General features: G+C 41.3%; 1 protein-coding gene across 2 annotated transcripts in view; it reads left to right on the top strand.

Moving 5' to 3' along the window:
- Nucleotides 1–12290, top strand: part of myo1ea (myosin IEa) — a 48452-nt gene extending 36162 nt beyond the window's left edge. Inside the window, exons 18-29 of one of the 2 annotated variants that reach the window (XM_086106968.1) lie at nt 460–558; nt 1810–1954; nt 4067–4181; nt 4256–4425; nt 4500–4645; nt 5541–5687; nt 6379–6539; nt 6621–6701; nt 7600–7795; nt 8812–8847; nt 10134–10303; nt 10769–12290. In XM_086106968.1, coding sequence (XP_085963094.1) covers nt 460–558; nt 1810–1954; nt 4067–4181; nt 4256–4425; nt 4500–4645; nt 5541–5687; nt 6379–6539; nt 6621–6701; nt 7600–7795; nt 8812–8847; nt 10134–10303; nt 10769–10845 — 1543 coding nt within the window. In that variant the 3' untranslated portion in view covers nt 10846–12290. The remainder of the gene's footprint in view (nt 1–459; nt 559–1809; nt 1955–4066; nt 4182–4255; nt 4426–4499; nt 4646–5540; nt 5688–6378; nt 6540–6620; nt 6702–7599; nt 7796–8811; nt 8848–10133; nt 10304–10768) is intronic. The other variant, XM_086106970.1, reaches the window with a different exon arrangement.
- The last annotated feature ends 478 nt before the right edge of the window (nt 12291–12768 follow it).

Consider the following 12768-nt stretch of genomic DNA (forward strand, 5'->3'; position numbering starts at 1 on the left):
GACCTTTTTCTTCATCACCTTCCTGCCTCCTCAAGTTTTTTTTTTTAATTCTCCACCGAAAGGCCATCTTACTATGTGGGACGTTCCCCTACTTTATCGCTTTCTTTCAGTTTCCTGCTTAGAGGGCTGAGAAGTACTTATATTGTTCACGGTTTATGAACTTCCTGTTTAGTCCGACCCATTAATTAGCATCCGGAACCGCTGTTTTGACGGGAAGTCTGAATGTACGAAGTAGATTGTTGGAGGGGGAAAAAGTAGCTCATATGCATATGCTTAAGAAAAGCGATTGCTTAAAAATCTGTGATACAGCGAGGGCATGAAAAATGAACATAGTGGGAGTTCACTGTATTAAGCTTTAACGGCGATCAGTGCTCGAAAGTGCTGCGCTGATCGAGACGGTGACTTAATCCAAAAAAGTCAGCCATCGTTTGGTTGATTCTTGTGCTTGTGTGTTTCCAGTGTGAAGCACCAGGTGGAATATCTCGGCCTGAAGGAAAACATTAGGGTGAGGCGTGCTGGCTACGCTTACCGCCGCGTCTTCAGGAAGTTCCTTAACAGGTAACGCAACCTTGCCAGAAGCAGCACGTTGAAAAGATTTTCAAGAACCTCTTTTGAGTCTTTGGGGATTTTCGAGGAAAACTTGTAGGCTAGCATCAGTGACTAGTTGGACAGTCAGTTTATATTTTTTTTATGTATCCTTTATTTAAATGGGTGAAAAACATGATCATTGAGATTTGCCCAAAAAAAAAACACAAACAAGAAAACACAACGCGACAAAGTCCGATAAAAGACAATCAGCATTAACCCTTTCATGCAACCTGTAACCTGATAACAAAAGCTGTCCGCTGTAGTTACCGCTATCCCCCAAAGGGTTCAAAGAGTGGCAAAATGGAACAGTTCAACATTTGGCTGCAATCACTGTACCACATTAAAACAACTTCCTCAATTAGGATTGATGACACGCCATCTTTAACTTGCCTGTTCAATGGCCTCATGAATGCCAAATACAATATGCAGCGTTGATTTATTTTGGGGGTAAACGCTTTGAAACGCTGTGATTACTGTGTAGCATTTTAGCATAATGAAGATTGCATTGAGCGGAACCATTAACCTTCATTTGGTCTCATCAGTTAATGAGATGTTTAAATTTGTACAGAGCGGCCATAAACGGTCTTCAAAGAAAGTCTTGGCTTGGTGAAATTGACAAATACTCTTGGTTTAAACTATACACAATGAGCAACTTTAGCAATTACATGCTATCTAGACTTACAGCGTGTATTGTTGTTCTCGTGATAAACTTTGAATCTCTTGCATGTCTATTGCACAAGAAAGGCAGGAAACGAGTGTAGAAATAGTACCATCACCTTTACTGCAATTGCAAAAGGTTCTGCTGACGATTAGATATTGTAACTGAATACAAAATAATACAATAAAAAGAGTAATAAATAAGTGCACTCCATTTACCGGTGAGTAGGAAAAATGGTAATCAACAATATTAAAGCACAAAATGAGGATTGATGTAGACCAGACACGGGGGGAAAACAAGCACAAACAACATCCAGCTAGGAACATTATCCAACATGGAAGAAAGCCATAATGCAGCTCAGCAAATGGCGGCGACAAAGGAACGATCTGGTGTGGCCAGAGAGCTTTGGACTGCTTTGGATGCGCCTGCAGCCATGAGCCAACCCATGAAAAGCCATTTGAGATTAAAAAAAAGAAATAAACAACTCTGAGTGGATCATGACACTCCTCAGTGAGATATGCAGATCTTTTTTTTATTAATTTTTTTTTTTTTTTTAAATGCAGGTATGCAATTCTGACCAAAGAATCGTGGCCCTCATGGCGAGGTGACGAGAAACAAGGTGTCCTTCACCTCATGCGCTCTGTCAACATGGACCAGGATCAGTTCCAGCTGGGTCAGACCAAGGTGTTCGTCAAAGCCCCCGAGTCGGTACGTTTGGCCGTGGCGCATCACCTCTCTTTAGCCACGAAGACATCCATTTATTTAGCAGTTGGTGTAGACTGCAGCGAGAACCGTCGAAAAAAAATGACGCCCCAAAAAGATGTTGAATTGCCTCTAGTTGCTACAAGATGGCAACAAAGCACGACATGAAGCGCCTCAACTCATTTCAACATAACTCCTTGACAACAAGATGGCACCAAAGCACTATTTTTATGGCAGATTTATACCTGAGCATGAAAACAAGAAATGAGTGGTTGAGATGAACATTTTAAACACAAGATTAAGGCATCACTGGAAAAGCTGTTTGAGCATTTAAGATAAGGTTCATGTACTAGTACGGTCTTTGTTACCGCTTCTAAGAACTCTAGCGCAGCTGTAGAAACTGACTCGTAATTTTTATTTTTTTTTGCTTTACTCCTCCCTCTTTTGGCCTACTGGAATGACCCATAATGCCCATAGTAAATTTGCATCACGAATAATACATAGTTGACCTAAGAGTATACTAAAGTTGTCCAAGTGTGCAGAAATGTGATGTAGTAGTTAAATAAATCTGACTGGTAACATAGTCCTTCTACGAGTTCATTGAATTGTCTTACTAGTAAAGCCAAAGCATGTACTAATACCGTACATAAGCATGAAGAATATAGAATAAATGCTGAAATGGCTTTTTCCATAGAAATCAGTATCCTAAATTACGGGCGGCTCGTTGACGTCGGGGAGGAGACGCCACCCGAGCCGTCGCCCTGCGTCAGCACGCACTCAACAAAGTACCCAGTGTGGTTGGCGAGTTGACACAACATCCAATAGGCTCGCTCGTCTTTTTTGCTCCCTGGACATTTTCTATGAAAGCGCCGCTTGTTGAGTCTGCGCTCGTACTTGTTGAGATTTGTATACATCACACGCACACGCATGCCCACACACACACACACACACACACACACACACACACATGCACACACACGCATGTGTATAAAATGAATGCACAGACAACTTAGTCTTAATTCATCCTCACAGCTGATGCTGAATGTTACTTATTCACCAGCGGGCCCCGACCCCCCGCCTCATGCTCAAAGTCCACGTCACTGAGGTGTGCTTATGAAAGTCAAATATGACACAGAATGAAAACGGCTGACAGGCTTCTCAAAACAAACCTTTCTCAGCGATAAGACCGAGGCTGGCTAATTAGTTTTGAGACTGAAGCGGTTTTTTTTGTTTTTTTTTACCCTATTGGATGAAACAAGTGAAGATTGTTTGACGCTTAGCCAGATGGCCGCAAAGACCCAAAGTGGTGATGGATGATCTGGCGAGAACTGTCATTCATACCATTGAGACAAATATGGCCGAAGTGACTTTTTGTGTTGAATGGTTACAAATGACTTCCGAAAGTAGATACTGACAAAATAATGATAATACAGATAATATATGTTTAGACGTGTCAGCTACTCCGTAATCCGCAGTAATGTTATTGCTCTGCGCAGAGGATGAAGAATACATGCTGTAAGTTATATTATGTCTACATGTACTGATATACCATTTGTCATCAAATATCAATTTCTTACAGAAAAAGGTTATAATGCTGTTTGTTGTTGCGGCAGCAGCGGGGGTGTCGACGATGATAGCATTGTGTGTACTGCAGTAGCTGCAGTGTGCTGGCGGGCAGGATGTTTAGTCTGCAAGTCTTGGAGGCCACAGAGTGTGATTGCATGTTTTTGATTGTCTCACGTGTAGAATAACACCCAAAACAGCTGTTTTTCTTGAACTGGGAAAATTACTTTTCTGATGGCAAAATCACATGAAAAATGTTCAATACATTCAGCACAACTCATTTAAAACAGCATTCTACACCCACACAATATGCTGTTGGCAAAGATAGATCAACAAATGGTTTTTGGACCAATTTTGTAAAATTGAATAATTTCCCACGAGACTTATGGATTTCTCGCGGCACTGCTTATTAATCATTGGTGTACAAAATGAATCTTTTTGGTGTTAATGTATTTGTCTATTTTTTGGGTTTGTGGGTGATTCTAACCCTTTCATGCACCCTGTAGTAACCGCCGTCCCCGAAAGGGTTAACATTATTCTGCCCTCTTTTGGCAGCTCTTTCTGCTCGAAGAGACCAGGGAGCGCAAGTTTGATGGCTATGCCAGAACCATCCAAAAAGCTTGGCGGAAATATGCGGCCCAAAAGAAGTATGTCCAGATGCGCGAGGAAGGTTAGTGGTGTCACATTTAGGTCCAGGGTGCACATTGAACTTTGCTCACAAACTTTGTTTGTGTGTCTGTGAAGCATCTGACCTCCTGCTGAATCACAAGGAGAGGCGGCGACACAGCCTGAACAGGAACTTTATGGGAGACTACCTGGGCATGGATGACAGGCCCGAGCTACGGCAGTTTCTGGCCAAGAGGGAGAAGATCGACTTTGCAGACAAAGTCACCAAATATGATCGCCGCTTCAAGGTGGGTTTCAACCTGGGGTCGTTACTTCCATACGGATTTATTTTGTACTCATGAATTATATTTCCCCTGCTCAGCCAATCAAGAGGGACTTGATCCTGACGCCGAGGTCGGTGTACCTGATAGGAAGAGAAAAGGTGAAACAGGGACCGGAGAAAGGACAAGTGACTGAGGTGCTCAAGCGGCAAATTAATGTGGAGAGGATCTTGGGAGTGTCTCTGAGGTACTCATTTGTCACAGTAGAAAGCCGTTTGAGGAAAGCCGTTTCATCCATATCTTGATATCCATTTTAAGGTTCATGTTGTAGTATGCTGTTTGTCTTCATCACTAAAACAATTCACCACTCGAGAAGAATTAAGGGGGAAGTACAAATAATTTGTTCTATTTGCCTCCACTTGGCTAAAAATGGAATTCTCATCAACATTGCGTTGGTGGAGTATGAGTTAAGCAGCAAATTCCACCTTGTTTTTAGCCATGTCACGGTGGCCATTTTCCCACTTGCCGTCAACTGAAAATGTCATCACTGATGCTCAGGTTATGACCAATCACGCCTCAGCTGTTCTTCTGAAACTGAGCCAGTTAGCTACTTGTGAGTGACACATGTCTACGAGTATGACCTCGCTGTGTTACTCGTGCAGCATATTAATTTATTGGTAAAGTTGAATTGTTCACTAGTAGACCAAAAGTAGCACCAGTAGTGAGTAGAATGTAAATTTACCCATAAAATTTTACAAGTTTACCTGTAGCAATTCACTAGTAGTATGAGCAGCGAGCATAAATAAATGACTGCCACGCTTATCATTGTGGTTGCAATTTTCAGTGGTCCAGAATGTACTGTATCATACTGAGCTGTTTTCTAATATTTTGTCACCACTGCAAACTACAACCACAATAAGAAACTTATTATGTACTAACAGTGTCCATCAAAACAGCTCATGATTATATTCTTGGAAGGCAGATCTTTTTCATATTTCTTGTGTAGCGGATATGTGATACCAAAGCCCAAAGAAACCAGGAAGCACTGTCTTGACTTCTACTCTTCCGATGAATCCTATTCATGGGACGACAAGATTTAGAGTCTGCAACCCCCGACATGTAAATGTGTCTATTTCCTCCAGCACCCTACAGGATGACTTCATGATCCTACATGAGCAGGAGTATGACAGCCTGCTGGAGTGTGTCTTCAAAACGGAGTTCATCAGTTTACTGGCCCGCAGGTTCGAGGAGAAAACCCAGAGGACTCTACCACTCAAATTTAGTAACACGTAAGGACACACACACACACACACACACACACACACACAATTTGATACAGCCTATTAAGTAAACACAAATCTGGAATTCACTGTAATGTGTAAAATGCCATCGGAAATTAACGTTGATGTGACGTAATTATAAGCCTTCAATGAGTGCAACTTCAACACGTACAGCGCAGCAACACATTCAGACACTAAATGGTTCAACCAGACTCTTATTTTTAGCTACCCTAATGAAAATCCGCCAGCTCAATGCGAGCATGGAATGAAAAACACCGTAGATGCGGAAATTAGCATAGATGTTACGGTAATTACAGTATTATGTTTTAAAACAACCTCTGCTTAACACAAACAGAGCAGCAACACCTACAAAGAGAGTGTTTCACAACACTCACAGGCATACATGAGATGACGTAGGCACCTGCTTTCCCTCTTCTTCTTGCTCTAAATTGCACTACATGTCTTCCAGTAGACCAGAGAGCTGCCCAGTATGTGGCAAAACATGATACAACACTGAAGCTACGCACTTGGAAATTCCGATTTGTCTGTACACTGCAATCATCTTTTAACAGGGTTGTGTAGACTGTTTAACTCTACTACATACAGACAAACAAATTTGTGATCGGAAAAGTCCAAATCACACCAGACTAGTGGTTGTCAAGGCTGGACAGTGAACGGCTTTTTTTTCTTTGGACGTCAGACTGTCGTTGAAGCTGAAAAAGGAGAACTGGGGCATTATAAGTGGCGGAGCTGGCTCCCGACAGATTACTTTCGTCCAGGGTCAGGGCGAAATGGCTGTGCTCAAGCCTTCCAGCAAAAATCTGCAGGTCAGCATCGGGCCGGGACTTCCTCGGAACTCGCGTGAGTAGAAGCACATCGGAGTTGCGAAAATGAGCCCTGATGATGTGCACAAAACCCATTCGCGTTGCATTCCTATCTCAGGTCCCTCCAGGATCAACAAGGCCCAGAGACGCTCTCGAACACACCAGAACACGCCGTCGCGGGCCGCACCGGGACCTCCAGGTGCTGCAATCACACGCTGCGGATTCATTCAACCTGAGTACAATATGGAATCCAATGCAAAACTGTCATCTTACAGGAGCAAAGTCCTATTTTTCCAAGATGAAGTTATACAGTAATCTTAATCAAAACTCAAATCAGTGAAGAAAGTCATGATATTAAAAAAATATAACTTCATTGTCAGAATATTACATCGTATATTATGGAAATGACATCTCTAAAAACTTGGGCTATATTCAGGGAAAAAAAGAAGCATTTGTTAAAAAGAGAATGCAACTTACTTGCAAATAACGACAATTTGTAAATCGTTGATACTCCCCGAAAAGAGCTTGTAATTCCATATAGAAGACGGCAGCAAAGCACTGAATGTGCTATCATGAACCCGTGTTAGATCAAAGACTGTATTCGGTAGTTAGAATTATGAGATTATTCACCACAAACTTCAAGTGAGGATTGTCAATAGTATTAGTCAGCAGACTTGCCAAAATAAGACACTTGAGCAAACACATGCGCACCAACACTTTATACAACCCGTATGATCTCATTTACCCTTTCAGGGCCAGCGCTTACTACAGTGGACAGCTATCATGTTACCAGGTTACAAGGTGCATGAAAGGGTCAAAGTCCCCTTTTGGCATTTTCACACAATAATAAACACACACGTGCAAAATAGGTAAAACAAATCGGCCGATTTTTGCTTCTTTTTCACTGTGTTGTAAAGTTAAACAGGTACAATTGGACAAAGCATTGTGAAAACAGTCAGACATTGTGCCCGTAATTCACATCTTTTATTGTTGTATGGGTTAAGGGAATAAATAAGTTCTTTGATTCATTACATATTTTTGGAATGAAATGGCCTTTTAATTGGTTATCAGAATTTTATTCTGTCTCCTGCTCACAGTCGCTCACCAGAACGGCGGGTTGAAGAACAACAATCACATGGCCAATATGCGGAACTCGCAATTCCATCAGCGGGGCGAACCCGTTCGCCCTCAGCTCCCCAGCAACCTCAGCCAGCCCAGGGAGAGGGGCAGTTTACGACCGCAACCTGGACCCAATCTGGACTTTCTCAAGGTTCCTGATCAAGGCGCTGCAGGGTGAGGAGTCTCACATTCGTATGCGTAGCAAGGGAGTAAAGGTCAAGTGACTTTTGTGGTTGGCTAGCATATGTGCTGAATATTGATACTGGTGGTTTTAAGTGACTTTAATTGACAATTCAATGCAAATGAAGGTCATTCCAGAATTGGAGGAGGGTTTCTTAAGCATGTAAAATTTCAGCATAATTTAATCTGCAATGTTTTTTATGTTTCCATGAAAAATAGGTCATAAACCTCAACGGTACACGGTTATTGTCAACTGATACTCAGTCACCTGGAACAGATGTATTTCAAATATATTGCTGTATGTGAACAGTAACTTTTGTATCCTGTCAATGCTCTAACGCACAGGTGTCAAACTCAAGGCCTGGGGGCCCGATCTGGCCCGCCACATCATTTTCTATGGCCCACAAAAGCAAATCAAACATAACAAATTCATTGATGCTTGCTAAAATCCCTACCAACATTTAAAATTCTCCTTTGTAATAAATAAGAGAGAGATTGTCAGGATTTTCTTGTTACCAAACCCCTTATGACAGTACCTTAAACAATAGTTTCAGTCATAATGGCCCTCCAAGGGAAACGGTGACCAAAATGTGGCCCGGGACAAAAATGAGTTTGACTCCCCTGCTGTAAGGGGTTTGCAAATCTCTGCTAGCATTATAGTTTTTGCTCAGGCGTACATGCTAGCTGTTTTAAATGCTACGCTAATTGTTAAAAAACCAGATTTAGCTATGCAATAAAAAAGAAAAAGTTTGATATGTCTTTTGATGATAACAAAGAGTAACATGGTTGAATTGGTTTGAGTGACATGCTCAATGAAGCTCAACTTTTATTCCCTCTTGCTCGAGATGGCTAAAATATTTCCTCCAATTCTAAAATGACCTACGGTATACACATACCGTTAGTAAAGACACATTGCCATCCAGGATGATACCTTTCCAAATGTGTTGTTGGTCATGCTCACACACGGGTCTCTGAGTTGACATAATTTAGATAATGTACTCTTTTTGTAGTTATGGCGTCAGTGGAGCAGCCTCAAATGGAAGAATGTGAGTGTTTGCTGTGTCTTGGGTGGTGGTTAAATCACAGTACAAAAGGATTTTAATTACAGAGGTCATACTCCAATGCAACGCCTTGACTTGGAAAACGAACATTCCATAATAAGCAAAGCAGTGGATTATGCTTTCAAGCTACCCGAGATTGATGTTTGTATTTTTGTGTGTGTGTACTCCCACATTTTACACTTAAATAGTTATTATTTTAAAAGAAAATTGGGGACTATAGTATAGTTTTATACTATAATATAGCCATTTGAGCATTCCTTAATCAGCTTTCCATAAAGTCATGTGAGTATTTCTTCGATATCCAACTTGAGCTCATACCAGTAGGCCAAAACAAGACACTACTGTAGTGGGGAAAAAAAGAAAAAGCATATTTAACGTACTAAAATGGAAATGCTTTTTTATTTTAGTTTGTACACAAACTATTGAGAATATTGACACTGTATCAGTGGCAATGCTAGTAACACTTACACACACACATTTAAAAACATTGCTGTCAATGCTGATTGTTTGTCTCTAATCATGGGTGGGGGGGGGGGTGATATAAAATACCACAATATCATTAACGGCAGCGTTTTATTAGCCTTCACATTATAACGAAAAATGTGTGATCCCTTCCCCCACCACCTCCAAAAATAAGTACATTGGGATAAAAATATTAGTGAGAATATTAAACCTAATGGCAAAAAAGAATACTTGGATGCCAGCATTTTTATGCTAGTGTTTTTGTTTCCACTTGAATAGCATGCATGGGAATGCTTGAACAAGAATATAAGAGCGGATTTAACAAACAAACAAACAAAAAAGATCGTATTAAACAAAACAAATCTGAATTGGGCAGCATGCTTCAGTGTGAACGTTAGCCTGTCTGACCGCGACATCTAGCTGCCGGGATGAAAACTGCAGCTATGATGCTGATATTACGCACCTCGCCCTTATTCCCGTGGATTGGTTTCAATTCCGCGGAATCCTGCGGGGACTAATTATATAATTCCATAAAAATGATATCCACGTATATTCAAATATTTTCCTCATTAAAGAAACTACTTGTATTGGGGTTTTTTTGGGGGGTGGGGGGAGGTGGAACGAATTAATGGCTGCTTCTCACCATTTATAATCCTCGTAGAAACAGTTAAAACTGAACCGTGAACGATGAAATCATAACATGCAGTGACACAGCTGATTAACTTCTTGTTGTGACAATAGTGCAGCTGTTACGCGGTCGTGCGTTTGGAACTGAGACACATTGGTCCTGTTTGATGTGTTTACATCAGAGCCCACCGACCGTCAACCACCAGACCTCCACCAGGGGGCGGACGACCCAAACCTGCACCCAAACCTAAACCTCAGGTGCCCCAGTGCAAAGCCCTGTACGCCTACGATGCCCAAGACACGGACGAGCTCAGCTTCAATGCCAATGACATCATTGACATCATCAAAGAGGGTATGTGCGCATCACGTAACTGCAGGACACATTGTAGGTTGCCATTTTGGACAATTGGCAGGTGTCTCTTCTGCGTCCAGACGGCAAATGAATGGTGCCCACTCAAAACCACCACTGGCGCAATCCTTTTAAAATTCATTGTAGTATTGTTGAAAGAAGTCATTTTACATCGATATTTCACATTTTCTTTTGGTTCAATAATTGGTCAGTTTAATAATTGTGTTTATGATGCAATTCATAATGGGGATTAATTTAAACCAAATGTGCTTGACAGATACATTGAACATGTTTATTATTACATCATTCAGCAATTTTGTGATTTTTTTGTTCAGTTTATTTTAAATATTAAAAGACCAATATTGATCAACAATTTTACCATCCATTCATTTTCTGATCCGTTTATCCTCACAAGGGTCGCGGTGCTTAATCTAGACTTAATCTAATGAATCTCTCTCATTGTTTCAGACGCTTCTGGATGGTGGTCAGGACGTCTGCGAGGGAAGCAAGGCCTTTTCCCCAACAATTACGTAGCCAAGATCTAGAAGGGGGAAAGACGAACGGACGGGTGGGACGAAGGAGTTCCTCCAATGTTCCTGCCGGTGGAGCGTCAAGAAGCACTGTGGGATTTCCAGATGAATCCTCCACTACTGCCTTGCATAGTACATGAATGTAAACTCTCTTTTGTCAGTCCACTTCCCCAACACAAGAGAACTACTTTTGGTCTTTTCGGAAGTGCTGAACTAAACAAAAAACTACAAAAAAAAACAACCCAACTATTTATTGTATTTATACATGCTTTCTTTCCTGATCACCTTTTTTGCTGAGGAACTCTTTTAAAGTTACAGTACGCATAATCTGGGGAAAGGATGTGATTTATGATTTTTTTTTAATCCTTCTTATCATAAAATGATTCCTAAAGGATGCCGTCATATTTATTTCGTCAATGCAAAGCTCGCAGGGAATGGATATTAAGTGATTTTATAAAGTTTTTAGACACCAAAGATAGTAAGAATCTCCGTGTGTACTGTAACCTGAGCACGCTGTCTGTGGTGTGTTAGCACTTTATCAGTACAGGTACTACTACCTTGGACACAACACTTTCGTCGAGTCAAGTAATGAAGGCCCACGGGATTTTGTTTACGCTTTTACACAATTGTATTTTGAACTCCCTTTCTGTATGGGTTCACGTGATTAATGACGTTTGAGCATTTAGTCCGAAAAACTGTACTAGTATGGTCTTTGTCCTCACGAGTAAAACAACTTAAAGCTCTAGTGGAATGAATAGGGGACACTAGTAAAGCCACTGCTTGTTATATTTTTGCTCACTAAGTAGGAAAACTTGGGCTACGTGTTACGAGTGAGGCAAAAGTGCACACCTTGGCGTTTGTGCACGACTACTACTGTGGTGAAGTGCGCAATTTTTGACTTTTATCTTGGCACTACTAGTACAAGTAGTAGCACAGTTGGCAACTCGTGCACAGTTTCACTTGTAACATGTAGTTGTCCTCCGAGAATGCCAATGTTTGCCTCATAAATGTCCAAATCGCTGGTGGACAATGAGGACACTAGTACATGAATGAACCTGAAGCTGGACATCAAGGATACGGAATAAATGCTCTAATGACATTCCATACGAGAGCACCTGTTATTGTCGGTTTATGAAGAATTGTTGTTATATTCGTCCAAATACTCGCAGGGTCGCTTTTCTCTCACAAACGATGGTGATTCCTGTTTATTGTTCGTGTTCACAGAGAAGTGATTTTTCGCCCTGTTATTTTTCTTTTTGTGCACTGCAAGTTGCATTTTTCTTTTACATTCCTCCGACTTGGTTATGTTTGATCAAATTGTGCTCGAAGTTGCTTCCTCAACTGCTGGGACTTCTCATCACTTTGGATCTTGGATGGTTCAAAAGCATCCTTGTGCAATACAAGATAGTAATTGACTTTTTTTTGTTTGTTTTTTAAAAAATAAAGCATGTATTGTTGAACATTGTTTGCTTTCATTTCCAATGTGTGTACCAGGATCTAAACCTTCAGCGATGTGTGACTGCTGAAGAGCATTTCTCCATCGATCAAAACACCATTTCCAGTTAAATGGTCACATGCAGGTCATCGTCATCCATCCATCCCTTTTCAACACCGCTCATCCTTAACAGGGTTGCGGAGAGTTGGTGGAGTCTATCCGAGCTGACTTTGGGTGAAACTCAAGACTAACATCCTGAACTGGTCGCCAGTCAGCCACAGGGCACATAGAGACAAGCAACCATTCACACCCACATCCACACTGAGTGGGAACCGATCACACATAAGTCAGACGAATGTACCAATACACCACCAGCGACTCCACAGGTCATCGTGGAAAGTTATTTTACAAATTCATACAGTCAATTCGCAGAGCGCACATAAGAGACAAACGACCATTCACGCCGACACCGTCACTGAGTGGGAAGCGATTCCACGCTGCCC

The sequence above is a fragment of the Hippocampus guttulatus genome, chromosome 3, assembly GCF_054856545.1.
Source record: "Hippocampus guttulatus isolate MCC_2025c chromosome 3, RoL_Hgut_1.0, whole genome shotgun sequence".
NCBI classification, from domain to species: Eukaryota; Metazoa; Chordata; class Actinopteri; order Syngnathiformes; family Syngnathidae; genus Hippocampus; species Hippocampus guttulatus.